This window comes from Crotalus tigris, unplaced genomic scaffold (genome assembly GCF_016545835.1).
Source record: "Crotalus tigris isolate CLP2741 ecotype Arizona unplaced genomic scaffold, ASM1654583v1 scf7180000017564.2150845, whole genome shotgun sequence".
NCBI classification, from domain to species: Eukaryota; Metazoa; Chordata; class Lepidosauria; order Squamata; family Viperidae; genus Crotalus; species Crotalus tigris.
Window position 1 is genome coordinate 321,071 of NW_024096475.1, and position 25,977 is coordinate 347,047.

Here is a 25,977-nt window from a genome sequence, read left to right on the forward strand (position 1 = left end):
CCAGGAAATCTAGCTTATGAGCTCTGTCATTCTTAAAGCCAAGTTCACATAGCATTTAAAATCCAGAAACTGTGAGCAAAAATGATCAGAGGGATTTGAATTTTGATTTTTGTCCAAGAAATCCTTTCCATATCTATACAAATGTTTTGAGAGAACTCACATACACTATATATTTTTCTATTTAAAATCAAATTGACATTGTATGAGTATAAATATTAGGCAAAATTGGAATTTAAGAAGGGCAAAAGAAAGCTTTCATTGGAGATTTCTTTATGATGAATGAAAAAGATAAGGACATCTGTTGTAAGGACTTCTGATATTTGTCATTCTCTCCCTAAAGATTACCAATTGTTAAAAATAGTTTCTGCTTTCAATTGCTTGGCAAAAATTGACAAACAAGTACTCAAAATCTTTTGGTATTAGTTTTGCTTTTTTTTTTTTTTTTTTTTAAAGATAGGTGCTCCAAGCTAGATTTTGGCTAGGAAAAATATTTTGAGCAGTGTTATCACTCTGCATGTATATCCTAGCTGAGAAGTAACCCTGCAAAATAGTTTGAAGATTAGAAGCTCATCATTTTTCCAGTAAAACTGAGTTGTGGTTGCAAAATCAGCCAACATTGACTAGTGCTGTCCTTGGAGTTACCAGGGAGTATTGCAGGTGGCATGGATTGCTGTTGCTGAGATTAGTTTCCCCCCCCCCCCATACTTTATCTTGTAAAAAAAAACAGTAGTTAAAAGTTCACACTGATTAAAATCATTATGGGGTTGGTATCAGTGAGCCCATTTAGTAATGACAGTGAAATCTGAAAAATTGCCGTTTGAAAGTGTAAGAAAAATATATGGTAAAGACCCTGAAGTGAAAAAAAATCTATGAATAAATATCTATGAAAAAAAAAATAGATATGATGTTTGTGTGGAAATGGTAAAATGTAATAAATGTGAATGAAGACAGGATAGTTTAATTTTGTGGAATTGACAAATATATGCAGAGAATGAAGGTTTGGATTTAATTATGAATGAAAACTTGTGTTCAGCAGCATGAATTGGCATCATCTTGGTTGTTATAAGTGAAAATAGCAACATGTAGGTTGTTGATAGTTGCTTGTTATGCTCCATACATGGTGAAGAGGGCGGGGCAAAATTATGCAATTTTCTGAAAGAATGCGATCTAGAAAAAAACATCCTGGATGATACGAATGAATGTGTGGATATAAGATGAGAGAGAGTGCAGAAAATATAGGCTCTTCAGAGACTCAGGAATAAATGAGAAAAATAACTGGAAAATATCCACTTGGAAAACACTTTTATTTTTTAAAACTATGGCTTTATATATGACTGCTAATATCTACACATGGCAGGGAAATTAGCATAAATATTTGGTTGGTTATGATAGTAATAGTAATATCCCATAAAACAATAAAATGACTGTACAATATAGTACGTTATAAAAATCATGGTACCGAATTAGTCACTGACAAAATAAGGCTTAAATTCATGTGGAAGAATTCTGTCTTCTCAGTCTTCTTGAACCTTGCCAGGGTCTGTACTACCTGAAGCGTCTGGATGAGGGTGGGCTTCACAAAATGAGAACCACCATGGAAAAAACATTGCCTTTGGGGCCCATAATCTTTCATGTAATATGCATTGGGAACCCTGTGCCTCCCTATGTGGGATGAGCACTTTGGACAGATTAGTTACATTTGGAAAAGATGGCGCTAGATATACTAAAAGCCATACCATGTACAGCTTTAAAGGTTAAGGTCAACATTTTTCATTGCACCCAGAAATCTTATCACTAACATCTGTATTGTATGATGTTGCAGTTCTTACTCACTAACGTGGGATACTGCGTTCTGCACCAAGAGCTTTTCTAGAGTGATTTTGAGAACAGCCTCATATAAAGTGTTTTCAGAAGACAGTTCTGGCTTTTATAAGGACATGAGATACTATCAGCAGGGCCTCCCATTTCATAGGACTTCAAGTTGTATGCTACAGAAGCAGGGCAATGGTTTCTCTGACTGCGACAATAATTTGCATATCGTATCCAGCAGGAGTCATATGTTCAAGAGAAGTCACAAGTTGCCATCTCATGCAGAGCTAAATCTGGAGCCCACAGAAAACCAGATGGTTTATGGGCAAAACCCATTTGGTCTTTTTAGGACTCTACTTCATTCTTTTTAATCCTGGCTGACCACAACAGTCTCCAGATTGTCAAGATTTCCACAGCATCTCCAGGTCAGCACAGAGTAGAAATAAATAGCTGAGTTTAATTGGCATACTTCTGCTTTAGTGAGTGAGGAGAGGGTAATAGTATTTGTCCCTGATCGTGATCAGATCACTTTTTGATTACTTTGGAGTCCTGTATGCCTATGCAGGAAATAAAACCTATGTGATTATTTTTCACCAAGAGCCTAATGGCCTATTGTGTTTCAAAAGGGACTTGAAGTTGTTCTTGAACAGACCTAGGCATTTTATAGTCTCTGGGCCACGTCCAGTCCTTTGGTTGCCCCTGTCCAGGCGGCAGCAGTTGGGTAGTGGGCCATAGCGGTGAAAGAGGGCAAGGCAGAGGCCCTCCACAGCAATCCCAGTTTCTCATGTGGTCTCTTGGGAAAAATAATTGCTTACCCCTGTTCTTGGGGTTTGGTATACTTAATTTGATTGAAGCCTTAGTCACCACTTGGAAAGAGGAGGTGACAGTGATCTGGGATCATATTGTTCTTATGCATTCTTCCTTTTCTTGGAAGCTGCCATGTTTTTGTAGGGCCTCTAGGAAATGAAACGGCAGAAGAGATGTCTAACGCCTTGTTGAAAGAAAACAAAGAGGTAGATGCTAGAGAATACCAACCACTTTCCAAAAGCCAAAATACATCCCAGATCACATTATAAGACTTTTCCGCAATCACTCTTCACTCACTCATCAAGTGTTAAGACTCTAGCACATGGGTGTCAAATTCAGTCGTGTCACGTGAACATATCATGATGTATTGTGACATTTTTTGCCTTTGGGAAGCTGTGGTGGGCATGGCCTGCGCGTGACACATCCGGCCTGTGGGCTGCCAGTTTGACACCCTCCTAAGAACCCGGACACTTTTAAGCTACAGCTCTTAAGCATCTTACAGAGTATAAACAATTAGGGCTAAAACAGTAACAGGAACTGATTTAGGGTGAAATTGAACTGAGGGATTGTGAAGGACAATTTTAGAGATCTGTATGAAAATTGTAGTTACTGTATTTGCCAAAGAGTAAAATAGAAAGAAGTGCTATAAATATTACTATCTAAGGAAAAATGATGAAGTCTCAAATGCTGTGAAAATGTTATAAATACTGAAGAATGTTATAGGTGAAGATGGTATGAGTGAAGAAAATTTAAAATATAGATGAGGTGTCCTTATGGAGTGGCTGTTCGGTTAGTTCAGGGGTAGGCAACCCAAAACACTCAAAGAGCCACTTGGACCCGTTTCTCACCAAAAACAAAACACCGGGAGCCGCAAAACCCTTTTGATATCTAAAATGAAGATAACACTGCATATATCCTTTTTTACCTTTATTATAGGTGTGTGTGTGTGTGTGTGTGTGTGTGTATGTATGTGTGTGTATGTATATATATGTGTGTGTGTGTGTACACACACACACACACACACACATTAAAAATAAAAATATCACTCTTGGGAATATTCATACTATTAAAACAATGATCACCAAGAGAATGCTTTAAGAGAATAAAATTACATACACACACACAGGTAAAAAAAGGATATATGCAGTGTTATCTTCATTTTAGATGTCAAAAGGGTCTGTCTCTCTTCCTCCCTCCCTCTCTATCTGCCCTTGGTCTGCCACTCCTCTTTCCCCGCTCTCTTTCTTTCTCTCTCTCTCTTTCCTCTCTCTCTCTCTCTCTCTCTCTCTCCCTCCCTCTCTCTCTTTCTCTCTCTCTCTTTCTCCCCCCCCTCCTATCTGCTGCTCACCTGGCAAGCTTCAAACTGTTGTCCAACAAGCTCAGGGGTAGGCAACCTCGTCTCTTTTATGACTCATGGATTTCAACTCCCAGAATTCCTGAGTCAGCCTAGCTGGGCTAGCTAGCTCTCTCCTGCCCTTCCTGCTTCCTGCTTCCTTCAGAGACGCAGCAAAGGGAGGAGCTCCGCCCAGAAAGCTTTTCAGCTCCTCCGAGAACACTGTGAGTGCACTCTCTTTTACACACACACACAAAACACACACACACACACACACACACACACACACACAGAGAGAGAGAGAGAGAGAGAGAGAGAGAAGCAGGGAAGTGCAATTGCCTCTCTCTGTCTCTGTCTCTCTCTGCAAAGGCAGAGGAGGCTGGGAGCCACAGGGGAAGGCTCAAAGAGCCACATGCGGCTCTGGAGCCGCAGGTTGCCGACCTGTGGGTTAGTTTAATCTGCAACTCTGATGATTGGAAGAATGACCTTCTGTACAAAAGGAAAGTTAGGAAGAGCAAATGCAAAAGTTGAAGAAGGGGGTAATTTTTTTAAGTGTGCATGAGAAAATGTTTGGCAGAGTTATGATTAAAAGGGTGTAAGAAGAGATAATGAGCAAGGTCTGCAGCATGGCTTTGTGCGGGGAAGATGTGTAGATCAGGGTTTTTTCCTCTTCAGCAATTCATCAGGCAATGTGTGAGAAAGAAACCTTACTATGCTTTTGTTGATTTATGGAGTGCATATGATCAACAGAAGAGGTGTGAGCTATGGTTAGTGTTGTTTGCTGAATCCAGTCAGAATGGTATATAATGGAAGTAAAGCATGTGTAAAAAAAATCATTGGAATGCCTAGGGACAAAGTTCGCCATTGAGCCTGGAGTACAACAAGAACATTTGATGTCTCCTTAGTAGTTCAGTTTATTTATAGATAAACATACATAGAATGCCTATGGTAATGTTAGAAAGGTATTGGTTTGAGAAATGCATGTTCTTTTTATGTTTTTGGCTGAAAACGCAAATGATTTGCAACAGATCTTAAATTGTATACTTTTATACAATTAATGAATCAAAAACACTCTGCAAAATATTACTTACCCTGAAATGAAATAGTATTTATCATTTATGAATGATTATTTCTTTGTGTCAATACATCCTATAAAATAAAATAAAAATCAACAATTGAATTGACTGAAATATATCAGTAGATTGAATTGAACTAATTTAAGCTGTAGATAGCAGAATTTTTTAAACTACTCATTGTGTGCTCATCCATGATATACAGTATACCAGCTTTGAATTCCACAATCCAGCCAGCTGTGAAAAAAAAAAATCCACATTCTCCCACTAGTAATCTTGAAAATCTGTGCCATTTTGTGAAAGAATAATTCACATTTTAAGATGTTACCAGTACAGTTTTACTCGGTGATCCTCATTATATGATAAATAGGCGCCCTTTCAATACATTGCACTACAACTCCCATCATCCCTTGATGATGGTTGTTGTATTTAAAGCATCTAGATAATACTAGATTGAGAAACCTTGACATATTGGCATATTCCCCCTACTGAGCTATAAGACATGCATCAGCCTCTCTAGCCTTATGCCTGGAGTTCAGTTTCCATAAGTCCTAGCCAGCATTAGTCATGATAGCGGAGAATTATAGGAAATTGGCACAGATGTATTCCAGTTGAAAGCAAACTTTGCAGCAGTAGTTAAATGAAGGAGAAAAGTCACAGCTGTGTAATCATGATGCATTCTTGGTTCACCATAACAATTTAATAAATAAAATTAAATAAATAAATAATGTGGAAGCTTTGTAATATTTCTTTATTATTTCTGACAAAAAATTATTTTAGTTCAGTTTTGCAATATATCAGGTAGTGATATATGGCTAAATACTGAATATGTTATTTTTAATTTAGTTTTGAATCTCTAGCTTTGTACGTCTGGAAAGATTTCAGAATATATGCGGTAGAAGGAAATTTATCTACCTTTCCTGTAATAATTCCCTGAAATCAAGTCTTGCCAGTACATTTCTAAAGAAGTATCTTTGTTATGTTTTTTAGAACCAATATAAATTGCCAATTAGAAATCTTCTTGGGGGGGGGAGGGGTTGCTATCATATTTCTTTCCTTGCTTGGCAATTGCCCGTATCTGGAAGACATCGTCTTCTTGACACATGACATAAAATATAGTTGAGTGAGCCTTTTAGGAACCCAAAGATTTTTGGGTAAGCCTGACCCTGATTCCTTTGCAGAATCAGGAGTTGGGGGGCAGTATCTAGACAATGTTCCCTTCTCTATTTTTCCCATATTTTTCTTTTAATCATAATGATAACAATATACTCAATCTAAACATCTGCCTGACTGTGTGACCAATCATAATTATAGACATAAAGACCTGCAAATAGAACGGCTATGGCAAAAGCAAGGATAGATAGTCCCAGTAGTAATAGGCACCTTGGGTACAATTCCAAAATAACTGGACACCACTTGAACACCATTGGCACTGACAAATTCACCATCAGTCAATTGCAAAAGGCGGCTTTACTTGGAACAGTTTACATCCTGTGACAATACCTGTAATGCCATCAAACATCCACTTCTGCCTAGCTCAGGTTCTTAGAAAGGACTCGATAGTTACACAAAAATGCCAAATCCAGTCTGAACATCTGGCTGACTGTGCGACAAACCAATAACAATAATAATAAACAATGGAGGAGAATCATCTGTCAGAGGGAAAGTTGAGATACACGCCAGCATTTTTGGATCGGTTGAAATCTTGGTACCACTGTCTATTGAAAAACAATCTGGAGTGCGACCCATTTGCCAACTGTCTGAAACAGAGGAGGGGACTCAGTAGCTGGAAATAATAAAAAAAAAGAGCAATAATATCTTGAGTGCCAGAATAAATTTTCTTTCCAAATCATGTGTTTTTTTCTATTTTTTGGTATTTCATTGCATTATGATATTTAGGAAAAAAAATGTAGGGTCACAATTTTTCCCCTGTTTGCTCCTGTTTCATAGGGAAGGTCTGTTTCTTTAACAACTTTTTACCGAACAGCAAGAAACGTTATGAGTATGTGCTTCAGCAAAGACCCCACAGCAGCAGAAATAGAGGTGAGAAATGTCCTAGTATTAAAACTCATCTTATTCTGGACTCAGATGCTTTTCTCCCTACATATGAAAACTCCTAAGCATCTAACAAGTAATGGCAATGATGCTTTGACATGGAAACATATATTAACTGGATGTAGACAGGTAAATGGTACAATCTTGGTCATCATGAAAACTGCCTGTTGTGTAATTTTAAAAGCAGAGTTGCTTTAAAGACAAGTAAAAATCTTGCTAAGTTTAAGAAAAAAGGAGAAGCAGTAAATAGGAAAGAAAGAGGCAGATATTTATTTATGTATTGTTTTTAAAATAGTAACAGAAAAAGAAAGGGAACAAAATATAAAGCTAATTGATAGGTACAGTACATTTCTCAAAAAAAGCAACACCTAAAAAGTGCTTTAAAAAATACAACAGAAAAAAAACAAGAGTATAATATATCATAACAGTTAAGTTACAATTCTATATATACTTATCTAATATAAATATTATTCAAGTGCATATATGTGTATTATGCTTATATAGCTATCATTCTTCTGTATTTTGTATACACTAATTATTTTTTTTCATGCCAGTGTACTATCAAGTTCGGGATCCAATATTTCATTAAAATCTCCTTCTTATTACCACTTTATTATAAATTCACTCATTTAACTGTCAAAAGCATTCATGAAATATAATAGGAGAATTTTAATTAGGTCCATCAGTATTCATAGCTATTGCAATCTCTGCTACTCTATCACATAAAATTTAGCATCCATGTGAAAGACACCAGATCCTAAAGATAAATTCTAAGCAATTTCCTTATGCTGGTAGCTGTACCAGGGGAATTTAGCTCATTGTATGGTGAATGATAATTGACCTTACATTAAAAAAATATGTATGTTCAGAAAAGGTCTCAGTTGATTCAATGTCTTATCAGTTCTAGGTAGTCATGGTTCCTTTTCCTCTTATTATATGTTTTCCACAATTTTGCTGGAATTAAACTCCAAAATTTTTAATTTTCTAAATTTGCTGAAAGACCCCAGGCTATGGCAGAGTGTTCTGTATTCTTCTGCTTGTAATATTAAATGAATGCATACTTTCTAAATGCCTTAAAAACATTTCTTCGCCAACAAAAACATTTTATCTGTTAAAAGACTGAGATCAGAGAGATAATAAGAATTTTTGTTAGCAAATCTGCAGCATGTTCATTTGCTTAAGTTCCTTTTTCTAAGAAAAAAGGTAAAGAATGTGTTTGAGATACTGTACTTGGCATAATTTTAAACATCTGTTACAACTGGGTAGCTTTTTTTCCCTTATAGCAAGAATACTGGAGATTAGTAGAACAGAAGGACTGCCATGTAGCAGTGCACTGTGGGAAAGTGGACACCAATACCCATGGCAGTGGCTTCCCTGTGGGTAAAGCAGAACCTTTTTCAAGGTAATACATGGCAACATTATCTAGAATTTTTAAAATCTTTTTTTAATCTTTTTTCATCTTCTCTGGCTAGTACAACAATGGGAATTAACTGTTTTCTTGAGATACTACTCTGTTTGATCCATGTGATGTGGTGGGCATTGATAACTATAAAGTTCCAAGTGAGAAGCATATAATTTTAGCTCAGATTCTTTTGTGAGAGCCATAAAATTGCATGCTCCTCTATTATTTTGACTTAAGATCAAGAGACTTAAAAGGCAACATATATTTCAAGTCAATGTACTGCCAAGAATGCATGCTTTCAGTCCTTTTGAGAGGTGAAGGGGTGGACACTTGGTTGGTGGATTGCATAGAGTAGCTGAATCCAGTATATGTTAGCTTTCCTATGTTGTGTTCTGAATTCATTTAATCCCTTTGCTAGGTTTACTTTATTTGTTCCCCAAACATGATATTTCAGAGGTACTTAAATTTGAATTATAACCTATTTTGGATGAAAATATATAGTTAGCCAGTAATTTCTGCCATCTTTCTTTCAAGAGAGCCATAAAAGCATTATAGTAGCCTCCCTTTACATCTAATTGAATTAAAACTGCAGTTCTCAGAATTCCCAACCAGCATCTAGTCTGTCATCAGAGAGTAATTCTAGTCACCAATGAATACTTATATATTTTGTTTATTTGTTTTTCTACATTGGGAACAGAACAGCTATTGAAATGAAGAGGCAGTAGCCCTGATGCTTTTAATTATTGACATCTATAAAAATACATGTTTCAGAAAGTTGATCAATTTCTTGTTAGTCATTTTAGTTCTTCAGAAAAAATTAGCCAGACTACTGAAAATGAATGTAAGATTTTTGATCAATTATACAAAAACTGTTTACTTAGATTTTTCTGACTGAAAGAAAGAGGACTGTTTTTTTTCCTCCAGATTCACTATCAGAAACTGAATATTTGAGATTGACTTTAACATACTTTACAGAGGGCTATGTCAGCTTTTTTTTCAGTTGGCCTTTAATATTTGCTTACAGTTATCTGTATTACTTAATTTGCACAGGCATGGGTGGAACCTAACAGTCCTTCCTAATAACACAGGATCCATCCTGCGACATCTTGGTGCTGTGCCTGGTAAGGGGATGTACTTTCTCCATACTTGTAATTGTGGTGCTCAGAAAGATTTTTAAATAAATCACATTTTCCCCATTTCCCTGTAACCAGGCATCTATAAATGTTATTTAAAAATAAATTAATGTTCAGTTAACCTTTTGTCATGGCAGTATTTAAACTATGTGTAATTCTGCTATCCACTGACCCTTCAGTCTGTTCAACACAGATGGGCAGACTTCTTTTCATGTGAGGCTGCTAAGATTTGTGTTGTCTGTTATAATAATCACGCCACGGTTTAATTCAGATCTGTGTATTATAAAAAGAAGCAGACTGAGATGGAGGCTTAATATATAGTGCAGATCATGTCCTTGTTGGCTTCTTCAAATCTGTTGTAGCCTGTTCATTAATATTCAGTACATTTGTGGTAGCATCTAACGTCTGTATGCTGATTGATAGGCATAGGTAGGTTCATTATTTGCAGTCCCAAAGGGTTTATGCTGTGCCAATTAATGTGCGGATTTTTGTTGTTACTGTGTTTTCTCCATGATAACATTTGTGATTTCTACTTTACAAAGGCTGCTTGAGACACTTGTCAAAGTTGATAGTGGTATGATATTGTGATTATTTTTATTTTTTGTTATCATACCTAATAAAAAAAACTTTGTGATTTTCTCATGCAGTTTAATAGTCCGATTGTATTTATCTGTAGAGATAATTATCAAATGAGTATAAATACCTATTGCACATCTTCAGCTTCCTCAGAGGAAGGGAATATTATTTTTTCCAGACAATGTTTCATGAACACTGCTTGTGTTTGGTAGAGATATTGTTTAGCTCTTAATATATAGTATATAGGTAGTCCTGAGTTTACAACTATTCGTTTAGCAATCATTTGAAGTTACAACAGCACTGAAAAGTGACTTATCCTCGTGGTCACATGATCAAAATTCAGACACTTGGCAACTGGCATGTATTTATGACAATTGTAGTGTGCCAGGGTCACGTGATCACCATTTGTAACCTTCCCAGTTGGCTTCTGGCAAGCAAAATCAATGATGGTAGCTAGATTCAATTAACAACCCTGTTACTAACTTAACAACTTAGCTAGCAATGGAAACTTGGGGCACAATTGTACTATATCAAGGGCTATCTGTATTGGCAAAAGTTAAATTCATATTTGCATATAAAGCTATATGAGCTGATTTGTTAAGATACAGTTTGCATGTTAACATCAGAACCCAGGGATCAAAAGAGATTTGACCAATCAGACTAAGATCATTTTCATTTTTTGTAAGATCTGTCATTTTTTTTTTCCATTCTTGGTAAGATCTAAATTTTCAGGGGACATCAAATGTCACATACAGCTTCCAATATAATTTTAACCATTCATAATTTAATAGGTTTTTTTTTTAAAAAAATGAGAAGATTGCCATTAATCATGTTTTCTTTTGATCTAATTTAGGAGTGACAATTCCTTGGCTAAACATTGGCATGGTCTTTTCTACCTCATGCTGGTCTCGAGACCAAAATCACCTTCCATATATTGACTACTTACACACTGGTGCTGATTGCATTTGGTAAGTAACTCTTAAGTTTGTTTCTTTGCTCTACTGCCCTTGCTTTAGTTGGGGATCTGTAGACATTTTTATTCCAAAATCAAAAAACTATACCATTAATCATTCTGTTTAGAATTTCAAGACAGGATCCAATAATATTAAAAGTGAACACTGCAAAATGTCCTACTATCCTAACAAAGATAAGTAAAATTTTAGGATGAACAAAATGTTTAACTGGCACTCCAGATTATTGTTATTATTTTCTTGGGTGAAAAAGACATTTTATAGAGTTGCATTAGAATTCATCTTTTAAGTTTTTTCAAACTTAACTACTGTAATGTATTTTAAAATATCCAAGTAAAAGTCAGACTGGCATTTGTTGTGGCACAATAAAATTTTACTACCTAATACAGCAGGGAAGTGAGGTTAATATAGTCTTACTATTGAAATTTAGTCAGTGCCAAATGGTTCAGATAGTTTGAAATTAAGCTCACAAAGGTATTGCGAAATTGAGAATCTTATTCAATCGGTCTTTCTCTGGCTTAATGGGTCTAACAATCCCACAGTGTCAGGATTGTTAGACCCATATTCAAGCAAGAAATAATCCATTCTGATTTCCATTAATGTTTTTTTTACCTCTTTAAAATATGCTTCATAATGTTTTTTTTAAAAAAAAAAAAAACATTCCCTGGCTTGTTATATAGGAAAAAAAGCCTTCCCTAAAGTCAGGAAAGCAGGTAATTTTTTTAAGAATAGGCTGTTTCACACATTCAACTTTTCAGTACGTTTTACTAACCTAATGTACAAGGTTTGGTACAGCCTAAATGTACAAGATATAATTTACTGCTATATAATCATTGGGAGTGTGAAAGATGATGGCTTTCTTGAATAATTAATAACCAGTATGAAATTTAAATCCAGAATAACATTTCAGAAGGAAATCTGTCACTATTTAATTTAACGTGGATTTTTTTTTATTTATTTTTTGATAATTCCATATATGAACTTGTGCCACATCTAAAATGTGGATTTGTACTAATATAAATTCTTAATATTAATTTCAATTATTTAATCAGTTATAGTTTTTTCATTGTTCAAGAGAAATTACTGTCATTCTTTGTCTTATACCAGTGATGGCAAATCTTTTAGAGACTGAGTGCCCCAAAACCACCCCTGCTCTGTCCCCACCTCGCCCACCTGCAGGGCCACTCACTGCCTCCATGGCCTGCCACAGATTGCCCAGCTGGCCCAGCAGCGCCATGGTGGCCACAACCTCCGCCCATGCCACACAGCATCAACTGTGGAGTCTTGTCCCCACTGCCCGGCTGCCATGTCATTGGCTATGCTGCTCTATGCAGGCCATGCTTGGGGGTGACTCTTCTCCAGGGGGCTGCTGATGAGGGGGCCGTGGGGAGGCGGGGCTGGGGCAATGGCACGCGTGCCCACAGAGAGGGCTCTGAGTGCCGCTTCTGGCACGCATGCCATAGGTTCGCCATTACTGATTTATACTATTGCTATGAATACTTGTATATTATTTGGATTTTCATAGTGAGCTCTAGGTTTTAAAAAAATGACATATTTGGATATGCATAATTAACTAATAAACTTAGTATTGAAAATACTTACCTAAAAAAAATCTTTGCATACAAAGGCATGCTGACTTCAGATTCATAAGGGGTGGTTTTAAGCAAGTCCCTTCCCTTCCTTTCCATGTGCTGTTCAGATGATAAAACTTTTTTATTTTCTGTCTTAGGCAACATATTACGCGGTATTAGTGTCGTGATATAGTGTTAATAAATACTGTAATTGTGAAATGTAATCTTATTTTAAAGTATTCAGACTCTTTCTAAATATAAAATTCCTGATCCCCCCTCCCCCAGCTTACGGCATCTTTTCCTATTTAGTTTTTAAACTCTTAGGTTGACATTCAGTTTTGGAAATACAATTTGGGACACTGCCTTTTGATGCATAGTATCTTGTTTGGTCTAGAATTCATATCCTTTTTTGTGATTTCCTCTCTGTGTCAAATGTGAACAGGTATTGCATTCCTGCTGCGGAGGAGAAAAAACTTGACAAAGTGGTACATACCCTATTGCAAGCCAATGGCACTCCAGGACTGGAAATGCTTGAAAGTAATGTCATGGTGAGTTACTTTCTGATTTCTGTCTAGAGGAATCCAGTTCAATTTTGTTTTATAACTTTATGGATAGCAGTGAACTCTGTTGTACAGTTATTTGAAGCAAGGGACTAAATACTGAAAAACCTTACTGCCATGGGTATATGTAAAACTCAACCATTGAATTAAATCTCAATATGCCACATGATATGGAGCTGTGTAGACCAGGTGCTAAGCCTAACAACCTATATTGAAGTAGGATTCCAACAAGGCCTTGAAACTAGGGCATTGTTCATAGATTTAACTCTGGCATACGGCACATTTTGGAAGGATGGGTTGTTATAAAAACTGTGCCCTATTATCCCCTGCAAAATTCAGTGTCAACTAATTAATACCTTACCGAGTGATAAGTTCTTTTAGTTAATAATGAGGGAACAACATAAGTAAGGTAAGAGGATTAAACAATGGCCATCGATAAGACTTCCTGTCATCTCCAACAGCCTTCTATACAGATGAGGCATTCCCCTAAAGAATGCACCTCAGTCTCCTTCTTCATGTCAGTTCCATCTCCCACTCCAGTAAGATGTCCTCCTGAGTGGATAGCTGCCACATTACATCCCACCCCTGTTGCCACTCTGACTCAAAATGGAGCGAACATGTCAGCTGCAAGGACCCCATCTCACTCGCTTCTGATAATATGAAGCACAATAGCCAATCTCCCCAAGACAACAAGATAATTTCCAGGCTGGCAACCTATTCACATTTCACCTTCAGATCCTACCACTTCTCTCATCTCTTCCATCATTAGCACCCTCCATTTTGACAACCACTCCATAGCCACCTTAACTGGATACTATTGTAAGCCCAGATCTGCCATCTCTCAGACTCACTTCTAGCATATCACGCAGTCAATACCACATCCCCAAACAACCCATATATCCAATTCCCCCCCCCCCAAAAAAAGCTTATATCCCCTCCCCCCTCCCCAATAATCTTGATAAATAGATAAAAAAGGCTGACAGGTATTTTGATTTCCATTTAAAAGTAACCTCCAAGGATTTTTTCTTAGGGACTTTGAAACTCCTACCTAAAGTAGCTTTCTTGATGCATCCAAATATGGTGTATCAATCAATCTAACCTACTTCTAAGGTGTTTCTGTATTGAGAGTACAAGTAGTCCTTGTTTAGCAAATGTGTCATTTAGTGACCGTTCGCAATTATTATAGTGATGAAGTAATTTTGTGACCAATCCTTGCATTTACATTCTTCACGGGTCTGTAAAGCAACGGGCAGCTGAAATCAGATCATCGGGACAGTTGTTGTTTCACTTAGTGACTACTTCATTGAATGATCAATGTCCCAGTCTCAGTTGTGGTTGCTAAACAGGGAATACCTGTGTTTGTTTTCAGGATTATAGCATCTGTACAAGGAATAAGCACTGGAAGTTCCAGTTTGTATTGCAACATTTAAAGTTTATGTGGTATCGGTATTGTCATGTAACAGGGATGGGATTATGGGGGTTGAAATACACTGTAACCTGAAGACTTCTAAGGTAGATCCAAGTTTCTTTGCATTATACAGGCAGTGCTGAATGACAGGGAAATAAGATTTTAAAAGGGTTTCTTTTCTTCTCTCTACTTAGATCTCCCCCGAGGTATTGTGCAAAGAGGGGATCAAGGTGCACCGTACTGTACAACACAGCGGGCAGTTCGTTGTCTGCTTTCCAGGATCTTTCGTGTCAAAAGTATGCTGCGGTTACAATGTCTCTGAAACTGTGCACTTTGCTACCACCCAGTGGACAAGCATGGGTTTTAAAACTGCCAAGGTAGAAAAGTGTATATATGTGCTGAACTTAAAAAAAAAACAAAAAAACAGAATGCCTTTTGTAAAAGAAAACAAAACACTTCACAGACACATTGTCATTATTACAAAGACCTGTTTTGCTTATAAATTTCTTAGACAATGTCTAACGTTCAAAATGAAATCCCAGATTTGGTTAGCTATTAAACATTCAAGTCTGATTTGGAGATGTCATACGAATGATTGCATGTGGTCCAGTCTAGGCTGTGGTCTTTCTGTTGGAATGTATTTCATTGTATCATAAGGGAGAGCTAACAGTGGAATGTTTGTGGGTAGGAAATGAAGAGGCGACATATACCCAAGCCATTTTCAATGGAAAAGCTGCTGTATCAGATTGCGACAGCTGAGGCCAAGAAAGAAAATGGGTCTGCTCTGAGTACAATATCGGCTCTTCTGAGAGAGCTCAGGTAACCCCGCTTTCCTATCTGCTTTTATCTTGAAAGAAGCTCTAATGACAGTTACAGAGGATGCTGTGAGATAGCCAGGACCAATGAGCCCAGCCACAGATGGAGAAGACCTTCAACACTTATTGTGCTGCTAAACCATTGAAGACCAAAATGAAGGATTCGGTCTCCTGTCAAGCATTCACTTTTTTTTTAAATAAAGGAACTCAGTATTTGCATCCATAGCTTAAAACTTTCTTCTCCGAACATTTGCATAGGTTTTTTTGTAATTATGGATAAGCAAGGAAAGCCAGTCTTGCAGTCATGACTGTGGCATGAGCAGAATTCCACAGAATTTCCCCATTTTCAACACGGAAAGAGTATTGAATATTTTTCCAATCCCTCTCTAGGACATTTTTGAAAGGAGGGGGAAGGTGTTGTCTTTCTAATATAATGCTGTGTTCTCTTTGTTCTTTATCATGTAGCTTCGTTACCCACAATTCAAGTGTGATCGATAGCACATCGCATAGATCAAGGATCCATAGAAAAACTGATGACTGGAATCTACAAATTGTATTTAATAAACTAATTTGTTAATTTGCATAGTCTGAATCAAGTCTTCTTCACTGCATATTTGCACTCAGGGCAGAAGACTTGAGAGATTCATTGAGGATCTCCACATGGAGTTTCTCCTTCTTGAGAATGTTACATCCATCTTACCTCCATATGTGCATTTTCTTAAGGGCATTTTATAAATGTGAAAAGGACTGACATTTGTTTTCCCTTTGGGGTCCATCTAAATCAGTGGTTCTTAACCTTTTTGAACGAATCGCCCCCTTGAGCCAATGAGGAAGTTGTCATCGCCCCCCCTCCCCCAACATTACCTCTCAATCACAACATAGGAAATAATTATTCAATTTATCCAAACACTTTTTTTGTTTTCTTTAAAATTGTCATCAGGACATATCGATGCAAATAATTTATTTCCAATCTTTTTCCCATATCTCAACTGTGTGAAAAATTTTGATGCCACCCGTCACTTTATTCCCAAACTTCGTGATGCATGTATTTCATTATTGTCTTATTTATTCAAGACACTTAAATGTAATGATCACTGAAAACAAAATTAAATTGCAAGAAAGTGAAATGCCCGAAAAGAAAAACGGTAACATTTAATGATTGAATTACAAGTGAAATTTAGACGCAAAAAGAAATATAAAAAGGGCATAAGAACAAATCGCAATGCAGGAACTAAGAATTTCAAGACGAAAACTCTGAAACTAAATTAAGATTCGAGGAAATTATATATAGTCATGCACACTGTGAAAAGGATTAAAAAGACACAAAGAAAATATAATATCGAACTGGAGTGCATGCTAAAAAAGTACAATACAAAGAGACACAAAATGTTTTACAGAGCCACTCAGCATGCGATGTTTCGAAAGAAGCGCTCCCCCCTCCATCACTGCCCATTCTGGCCAATGGCGCACCACTGTATGGGTAGAGGCTGCTGCGCAACATGCATGAAGGTAACCAATGCATATTCACATATGTACAGCGTTCTGTACTGAAGCTAGCTGGAGGAACATTTGAAAACACAATTCAATCCACTAATAGCGAGCGATCTGATGTTTTTGTACGACAGACACTGTACAAAAAACTCTCAAAAGTGTCCCCAAAACCTCTCGTTCCATCGCCCCCATATCGCCCCCTTTTCATTCCTTCACCCCGTGCCGCCCCTTTTTGTTCCATCGCCCCCCTGAAAAATGAAATCACCCCCTGGGGGGCAATATCACCCAGGTTAAGAACCACTGATCTAAATGGTCCTCAGGCTTGTTCAAATTGAATTTCTTTTCCTATGAGGACAGCAAGAATTTTCCTTATAACATTGTTAACCATTAGAGTACTGTTTTAAGTTGCAATCCAAAGCATCTTCAGTGTGTCAGGTCAAGGATAGTCTTCTTTTGAAGTCTAATTTGTGCTGCTTTGAGTAACTTGGTGTTGTTCTCATCCACTCATTACTTTTGTACGTAATTTTCCATTTGTTCCTCCTCTACGGTCAGCATGTATCTGTGCATTCATAAATCAGATTTTTAAAGCCACAAGGACTCTAGGCAATATATTCAGATTTTTCTTTTTTACTAAACATCAAGCCTTCATCATTCTTGGATTCCTAGGAAGTGTCTTGAGGGACATTTCTTTTAGCAATCCAGGCTAGCAGAGCAGTCTAGTTGAAGCAGGAGTGTCATAGAGATTTGAACAAGAACTCAACTTCTGAAGTTTTCAGTCCATTAGAATTCCTGCTTGGTCTGCAATGGTCACTAACACAATCTTAGGTGGGATTGAGCAGCAGAAGGAGTTTGGCACTGCTCCCTGGGAGTGTATGCAGTGTTGCGTTATCCACTGACAATTATTAAAGGCTCAGCTGAGTGTAAAAATGAGGCCTTCCAGATTTAATTTTGAGTTCTCTTTGAGACTCTGCTGTTTTCTAATTATTTTTAATTTTCACAGGGACACAGAATTGAGGCAGCGGCGGCAGCTATACGAGACCGGTCTCCATTCTTCAGCTCGCTATGGGAGCCATGACAACAGCAGCACGGGAGTGGATGGGAAGAAAAAGCCTCGAAAGTGGCAGTTAGAGACATCCGAAAGAAGGTGTCAGATATGCCAGCATCTCTGTTACTTATCCATGGTAAGAGAAATTTCTCAAGCCCTGAATTCCTGATTCTCGCCATCTATCCAACTGTCCAGCTATCTGTCTACCCATCTGTCTTTCCCTCCCTCCCTCCCTCCCTCCCTCCCTCCCTTCCTTCTTTTTTGATACAGCCGCTCACCCCAATAGATTCTCTGCAGTTTGCAAAGTTTAATGGATACTTATAAACACAGACAAAACAAAACAGCCTAGACTAAAAAAAGCCGTAATAAAACCCAATATAACAATTCCCACTCACCCCCAGCCTATCATTAATCCCAAGGAGGGCAGGGGCTACAACAGGAATGTGACAGAATTATTGGTCTTTTAATATATCAATTGTTTCCTAACTACAGAGTAATTTCTAAAATAATCCACATACTTCAGCAAAGTGCAAGACATATATTTCAACAGAGTCTTCTGGAAAGCGCTGATGAACGGGATGCTCAGAATTGATCTGCCACCATCCTAGGCTAGTCAGGAGTACAAAATGAAATTTTGCTCCATAGGGGATATTTGTTCATATTTGAATATTTACTCTGAAACAGGATAGCTAACTACTTCATAACACACTGAATTTAGCTTTACTGAAATTATACATTGTTTTCAAAAAAATTAATACTATCGCACTAGCTAAGATAAGTTACATTAAGGCTGCAGCTGAAATGCAGACATTCAATATGACCTGTAGCTTATCAATATTCTCAACCTATGTTCGTAAAAATTGCAGGTTGTACAGGAAAATGAAAATGTTGTCTTCTGCCTCGAATGCGCCCTGCGACATGTAGAAAAACAGAAGTCTTGTCGTGGATTGAAACTAATGTATCGTTATGATGAGGTCTGTATAATACTGTTTGTGGTCTTGCGGGTTATTTTTAAGGCTGTATAATTTACAAATTTGCTATGTTGCCTGTATGATCTGTAGAGTTGCTGCTCTTGCTTTTTAATATTATGGATAATTTATTGTTGCAGTAGGTTTTCTCGATAAATTTGCATTGTTGCCTTTTACCCTCCTCACTTGTTTTATTAAGAATTATAAAATGAAAAATTAGTTTTGAACAGCTCTACACTATAAGCAGTGTTTACCGTAGCAAAAAATACAATTCCTTAGCAATTCCTTGGCTTCAGATCTCTTACTTACTTACATAGTGTGTATATTCTTCCTTTTGCAATTGTCTTCAAAGCTTATCAAGTGAAGCTGTGGTTTTGCAGTTGACATACTGTAACTTCAATAAGTACCATGTGCAGTACAGATAATACCAGAATCTTTGTACTTTAAACCTGTCTATAACAAATCATTTAAAAACAGCAGTAAACATATCTATCAGAGTATTGTCTTTTTTATGTCTAAGAGGCATTTAACTGACTCTTCCTCACTTCCTCCTCCACTTCTTAATTAGCTCCAGATAAAGGCAACAGAGATGGTCATTTTGCTTGCTGTTTGATGGAGTTATGTTCTCTTCATGTGTCTATAGTTTGGAGGAATTAAAAAAAAAAAGCAAACCAATTTTGGGACTTCAGACTAATTGAAACAATGGGGAATAAAAAACCCCAATGTTTATTTAGGATGAATGTCAATATATTATATGAATTTCTGTACCCAGGTTGGTTTGTTCATTGAGGATTAATCTATTTTGCACCCTGTCAACCAAAGAGTTCTTGCCCAAATCCAAAGAAACAGGCAGAAAACAATCCCTCCAAATAAAATGGATGTCAATCTTATATTTGAACCCAAAACTATTAACACCAAAAGGACATTTTTCATTGTTCTTGGGTGGCAAAAATATAGATTGCCAGAAAGTCCAGTGTTGTTCGCTATGAAGCAGAAAAACTCTCTAAAGTCACAGTTTACATATTTTTATACATATTTTATTTAATCTTGGTCTCCAAATTTCAGTTAGTATATAATGATAGGCTATCAGTAGCAATCAATCAAATATACTAGCTTGTAATGAGCGCTTAATATGATTTTAATATTATACAATAGCATTTAAATTTATATGTTCTCACTTCCATTTAAAAATATTACAGGTAGTTCTCGACTTACAACAGTTCATTTGGTGACCGTTCAAAGTTAAAATGGCATTAAAAAAGTGACTTATGATTACTTTTCACACTTATGACCATTGCAGCAGCCCCCTGGTCACATGATCAAAACTCAGACGTTTGGCAACTGATTCATATTTATGACAGTTGCAGTGTCCTTGGTCATTTGATTATCTTTTGTGACCTTCTGACAAGCAAAGTCAATGGGGAAGCCAGATTCACTTAACAACTGTGTTTCTAACTTAACAACTGCATTGATTCACTTGTGCCAAGAAAGGTCATAAAATGGGACAAAACTGACTTAACAAATGTCTCACTTAGCAACAGAAATTTTTGGACTCAATTGTGGTCGTAAGTTGAGGATTACCTGTATTGATTTAACATGTGTTATGACTCCTAAACTGGGTGATCATTATTGTGATTTACTAAAATCAATTCACTATTAACAGTTCAGGTCTAGACGTATTTGCAAAATCAGACATAAAACTTTGTCTCTCTTTTCATCAGTAATGAAGGAGTGAGAAGGAGCACATCAGTCCAAGGCTCATTCATATAATGCTGAATAGTAGTTGATTTCATTTGGGTTTAAGTGACTATCTCTTCATTCATGCTGACGATGTAGTCCAGACGTGTCCTACCTTGGCAACTTTCTGACCTGTGTGCTTCAACTCTCAGAATTCCCCAGCCAGCCTAGCTTCAGAATTGTGGGAGTTCAAGTCCACAAGTCTTAAAGTTGCCAAGGTTGGACACCTCTGAACTAGTCTTCCAGAACACCCTGCAGATGAGCTGAATTAATGGGAGTCTGAGTCCTTTACCACTTAACAAAACAAGCCAATTCTAAGTTCTTCCTCATCACGTTGTTTCCAAAAGAATTAGTAAATGGATCACCCATAGCTGGGAAGGTGGAAGAACAGCCTGAATGCACAGACATCACTCAAATAGCCAGTTAAAAATCTGCTGTCTTTGTGGAGGTAGGATAGGGCCCCACTTTGCCAAATGAGGCATAAGGGCTTGATGTCGTGTCTGGCTAGTAACATTCAATGACAATTATTAGATAGGATGACACTGCTGCTCTGCAAATGTCCTGGAAAGGTGCACGTGGTGGGGGTACTTCATACTTTAATGGAGGGCGTCCTGACTGCCTGAGAGTCAGCAAGCCTACCAGATGATAAGAAGAGCAGATAGTATTTATATCCCTCTAGACAAATACTAGGAAAAGATGAAAAAATAATCCTTGCTCTTTTGAATAGAAGAATAGTCAGGGGGACTTATGAAAAGCTTGCTGTTATCTATGTAAAGCACTAATCTTTGGTACCGTAGATTCTGAAACAGACCTTGCCTAAATCTAAGCAATCCATCAAGTTGGTAGAGGGGAAACAGACTTAATAATATCTTGCAAGAGCCTGAGGTGACTTTCAAGACCAAAAGAGAGTCTGGGAAAAAATCCAATGCTTCTCTGTCAAGTGAAGTAGGAAGAATCATTCCATAGGGCACAGATGTTGTTTCCCATAGGTTTAAATCTCACCATACATTTGAAGAACTTGGAGAAGAATTATATTAAAATCATCAAGAGGCTTGGTCTGAGGAGACTGTCTGAGGGGCCATTAGAAATAATGATAAATGGGCCTAGCATAAGTAGTTGATCATTTGGTTCAAGAGCACTGAATAGCCATAAGTAAGAAAACAGAAAAAAACAACATAGTTGCTAAATATATACTTTAAGGAGATGTTTAAGATAAAAGACCCTACATGGTTGTTTTGCTCAGTATTTACTTTTCTTATTATTGAACAAGCCTTCTCCTCAAAGAGGAAATTTTAGTTAGATCCAAAGCGCTAAGGCAGGTATATTGTCAGAGTATTGTAGCCTCAACTAAGCACCATCAACAACGTGGCAAAAGGTATGGATCAGTTACAAGTGATGTATCTCTAACTGGAAAATCTGGGCTAGGATCTAAAGTATTTCCCCTTAGACTACTTTTTCCCATAGAGATATTGGAAACACGTCTAACAGTACAAGATGCAGAATTCCAGGGCACATGGAAAACCAGGAAGCTTGAGGTGTTTAAGCTAAAAATTACAGCTGTCATCTTACACAAGACAGTGTTTCTGTTCTGTGAGAGGAATGAGGATTGTGCCACAATATCGGGTCACTAATAAGAGGAGGTTGTTTAATCATTGGCATTTTACAAAATTGCAAGTCCTTACATCCTTAGAGGGAAAACTGGGTAATTCTGATTTCATTTCATGGCTCTAGCATTCACTTCCCCAAACACAACTAAATGATAGTCAGGATTGGTGGCTGGAGTTCAAGAGTGGCAGATGCAAATCTAGTATATGAAGTTTCTTCTTTGAGAGCTTATGATCCTCTTAACTGGGCCTTTACTTGCAATTCTCGGACACTGAAAGTTAAAGCTGAAATTGCATCTTTGTATCTGGAAAGCTTAAGATCCGAGATTGGTACCAATTTCAATTTTGACTTCCCTGGCATTCATCGGTGCTTGAGGCCTAACTGCTGTTAAGCTTATACAAGCATCAACTGGACCAGAGAGGAACTTTCTGGACTTTATGATCTCTGCTGAAAGAACCTGTTCCCAAATGAAGGCAAAACGATCTGTTCTAGCATCCCTGCAATATCAAGTTTTTGCAATGGATATACAACTCCAGTGGATGTCTCTTGCCACAGCAAAATAAGCCCTTAGCGTGTCCATTAGTAGAGAGCTCTGTACACATAATGGAGCATTTTTAGAAAATTAAGGCCATAGGCCTCACTAAAACTAAAAATGATGGTTCTCAAAGGAGAAATTTTAATGATAAGGAAGCAATTTGTAGAGAGGGTTTTCAGTTGTTTCTATGTTTTTTACAATATAAAGACTTAAAATGAAAGACATAAATGCACTCAGCAGTCCTCAAGTGCACTCAGAGAGGACAGCATGGCTAGAAAAGAGGAACTGAACATTGGCAAGCTAACATTTTAAATGGGACGGGTGGGCTGCCACAGAGTCAACCCAGGTAGAAAATGTTCAATTACAAACTTCCATGTGATAGACAAGAGACTAGCAGAAGTAATAATCACTTCACATTACAGCCAGTCAGTTAAGCTGCTGTATTTTGGCTTCAGTTTATCATATTATTGCCATGTTATTTGGAATAGGAAGTTGGTTGTTTAAAAAAAGAAAACACATTTTTTCTTCTTTCAACTAGGAACAAATCATCAGCTTAGTCAATCAAATTTGTGGAAAAGTATCTGGCAAGAACGGCACCATTGAGATCTGTATCAGCAAGCCTACACCAAAAAGAGGGCCTCGCAAGAGAGCAACCCTTGACGTGCCATCATCAAGACTTTCATCCTCCAGTTCATCCAAAAGTGCTTCAAGTTAATCATGAAGATGCCAACTCTCTCTCTCTCTCATTTTGGTCAATTTTATATATATTTTTTGTAATTATATCATAGTTTGGAGTATTGCTGTAGATTACAAGCTGTCTTTGCACTAGCTCTACAGAAGATTTTCTTCTGGTTTTAGAGAACTAATTTTGATTTAGCATTAAACTGTTGAATTTTATTTTTATTTTCTACTTAGGATAGTTTGATACAGCAGGATTTTTTTTAACTGCTGTACACACATTTTTTTTTTGATAGCAGCAAGGGAACTGATAAAATTTGTTTTTTGTCCCACTGCCTGAAAACAAGAAAAGGCCTTTCTCCCCCCCCCCCCAATTGTGAAAAGGCTTTTAAATACCCCTTCTTTTATTTTTCTGGGTAGGTTGAATTTTGGTGCGTTTTATAATTTGTTCTCCAATCACGTCAGCAGATTTTTTTTTTCTATAGTGAAAAAGGGGGGGGGGGATAGGAGGCAAAACTTGAAAGAAATTGCTATACTTTTGGCTTGTGTTCCGGAACAGGCAAGATAAAGTTTTGTACCTTTTAAAATTGGAGAATTCACACTTTTATTTGAGAGGTTATGGCAGCTGAAGATGGACTTAGTTTTCTAATCATAGGCAAATGGGAGATTTGGAGAAAATGTTCTCTGTTACCAGCACTTCACTATGCATCTGTTCGAGGAGGAAATGAAAGAAAGAAAGAAAAAAAAAGACTGCCTGCCTTGTGGAGGCATGTGAGCGAAAAACTGTGCCTGATTTCATTAGGAAATCCATTCTGGGTTGTTGTGGTTTTTTTGGTGCTGTTGTCTACTTTATCAAAAACCCTTCAATAGCATCCTTGAAAAATGATTGAAGCCATGCTTCTTGTCATAGACGTGCAATCTTTAACATTCCATTCTCATTCCACTGCTGTTTTTAATCTTGTCACAGTCAGCATTAATTTTGTTTTGTTGTTATATGATCACATTTAGAGCCACTAGCACGTTTGCATACTTCTTTTGAATGTGAAAATGCATTTGCTCCCATCTTGTCTATTTTTTTTTCCTTTCACGTGTAACAAAAAAAAAAGTATCATAACTTTTGTACATAAGCCTGTAAATTGTTTTAAATACTTGAGCCTTTTCTTGGGAGGGTGGGAAAGGGTGGCAAAGAGACAAGATGAAGAAAAGCCTTACGTTTCACTTTCTTCGTCGGTTGGATTGGATGCTTACAGGGTTTTTCTTGTAACATTTATAAGTGCTGCTTACATCACTGAACAACAACAAAAATAATAATGGAGTAGTTGTTGCCCTTTTCTGGTTGTGTGTACAGTATGTGTGGAATAAAAAAGGGAAAGTTTTCACAAACTCTTGTTTCATAATTGAATTCAACAAAACCGTAGAGCTACCCATATTGCACTGAGCTTGCCAGTGGTGAGTGACTGTCAGGAAAGTCTTATAAAATACATATTGTTGGTTGTTGCAGAAGACTGACTTGTTTTGGAATATTTAACAATAACACAGAGTCGAGTGTTTCCAATGTGGTTGTCCAGTTTTTATGGCCTTGCTGTGTATTTTTTCCTTCTTGACAGTAAACTTCTGACTATGGCTTACAGTTTGACATTTAATTTATTAGCACTGCTCTGCTCTTTCCTTGTAAGGAAAGACTTCATGTTTATTGCCAGACTTTGTTTACTTTTCAGGTTTGTAATACAAGGTTTAATAAAAATACACTTTTTGGACACTTTGTCTTTCTTCTGAAAGCAGTGGAGATGATTTAAAGCTAGCTGACTTATTTAGAACTGTTACCATGGGCTTAGAAAAGATGTAGTTTATGGAATAGTACTTCAGGTCATTTGCAGAACTATATTACTGCAACAAAAGTGAAATAAATGTTTCAACTAATTTGCAGCCCAAACAGATGGGTTTTGAAGAACTACCTTCCCTCTCACAGTCCTTTGAGACAGAATAATTCAATAGCACATAGGCTTTGTGAGCAAGCTAAATCAATATTTTCTAAAATATTAGAAAAGATAGAAAATAAAGCTGCCAATTGTTTGCGAGTATATTTGTCCACTCATAGAACAAGATCATAGACATAATATCGAATTAGAACATCTACCCTTCAAATATTTACAGAAGGGGAAAGTAGAACCTGTGATCCTCACAATATTGCTACAACTACCAGTACGGCTAATAATACTGAAGCCCAGCAAAACCTGGAGGACCACAGGTCTCATTTCTATGTTAAAAGGATGAAAGATAACGAACACTGAAAGATATTGCTAAAGGGATGAAAGATAACAAATAGTGCTTAAAGCACCAGGCTAGAAACCAGGGAATTGTGGGTTCTAGTCAGGCCTGAAAACTGAATGGGCGACTTAGAGTCA

At 37.2% G+C, this 25,977-nt stretch overlaps 1 protein-coding gene across 1 annotated transcript in view; it reads left to right on the forward strand.

Moving 5' to 3' along the window:
* Positions 1 to 24,955, forward strand: part of JARID2 (jumonji and AT-rich interaction domain containing 2) — a 115,088-nt gene extending 90,133 nt beyond the window's left edge. The window contains exons 8-17 of the mRNA XM_039348760.1: positions 6,973 to 7,065; positions 8,361 to 8,479; positions 9,530 to 9,600; positions 11,042 to 11,156; positions 13,173 to 13,278; positions 14,893 to 15,075; positions 15,387 to 15,517; positions 18,005 to 18,185; positions 18,916 to 19,023; positions 23,433 to 24,955. Of these exons, the coding sequence (XP_039204694.1) occupies positions 6,973 to 7,065; positions 8,361 to 8,479; positions 9,530 to 9,600; positions 11,042 to 11,156; positions 13,173 to 13,278; positions 14,893 to 15,075; positions 15,387 to 15,517; positions 18,005 to 18,185; positions 18,916 to 19,023; positions 23,433 to 23,609 (1,284 nt within the window). The 3' untranslated portion in view covers positions 23,610 to 24,955. The remainder of the gene's footprint in view (positions 1 to 6,972; positions 7,066 to 8,360; positions 8,480 to 9,529; positions 9,601 to 11,041; positions 11,157 to 13,172; positions 13,279 to 14,892; positions 15,076 to 15,386; positions 15,518 to 18,004; positions 18,186 to 18,915; positions 19,024 to 23,432) is intronic.
* Positions 24,956 to 25,977: the final 1,022 nt, after the last annotated feature.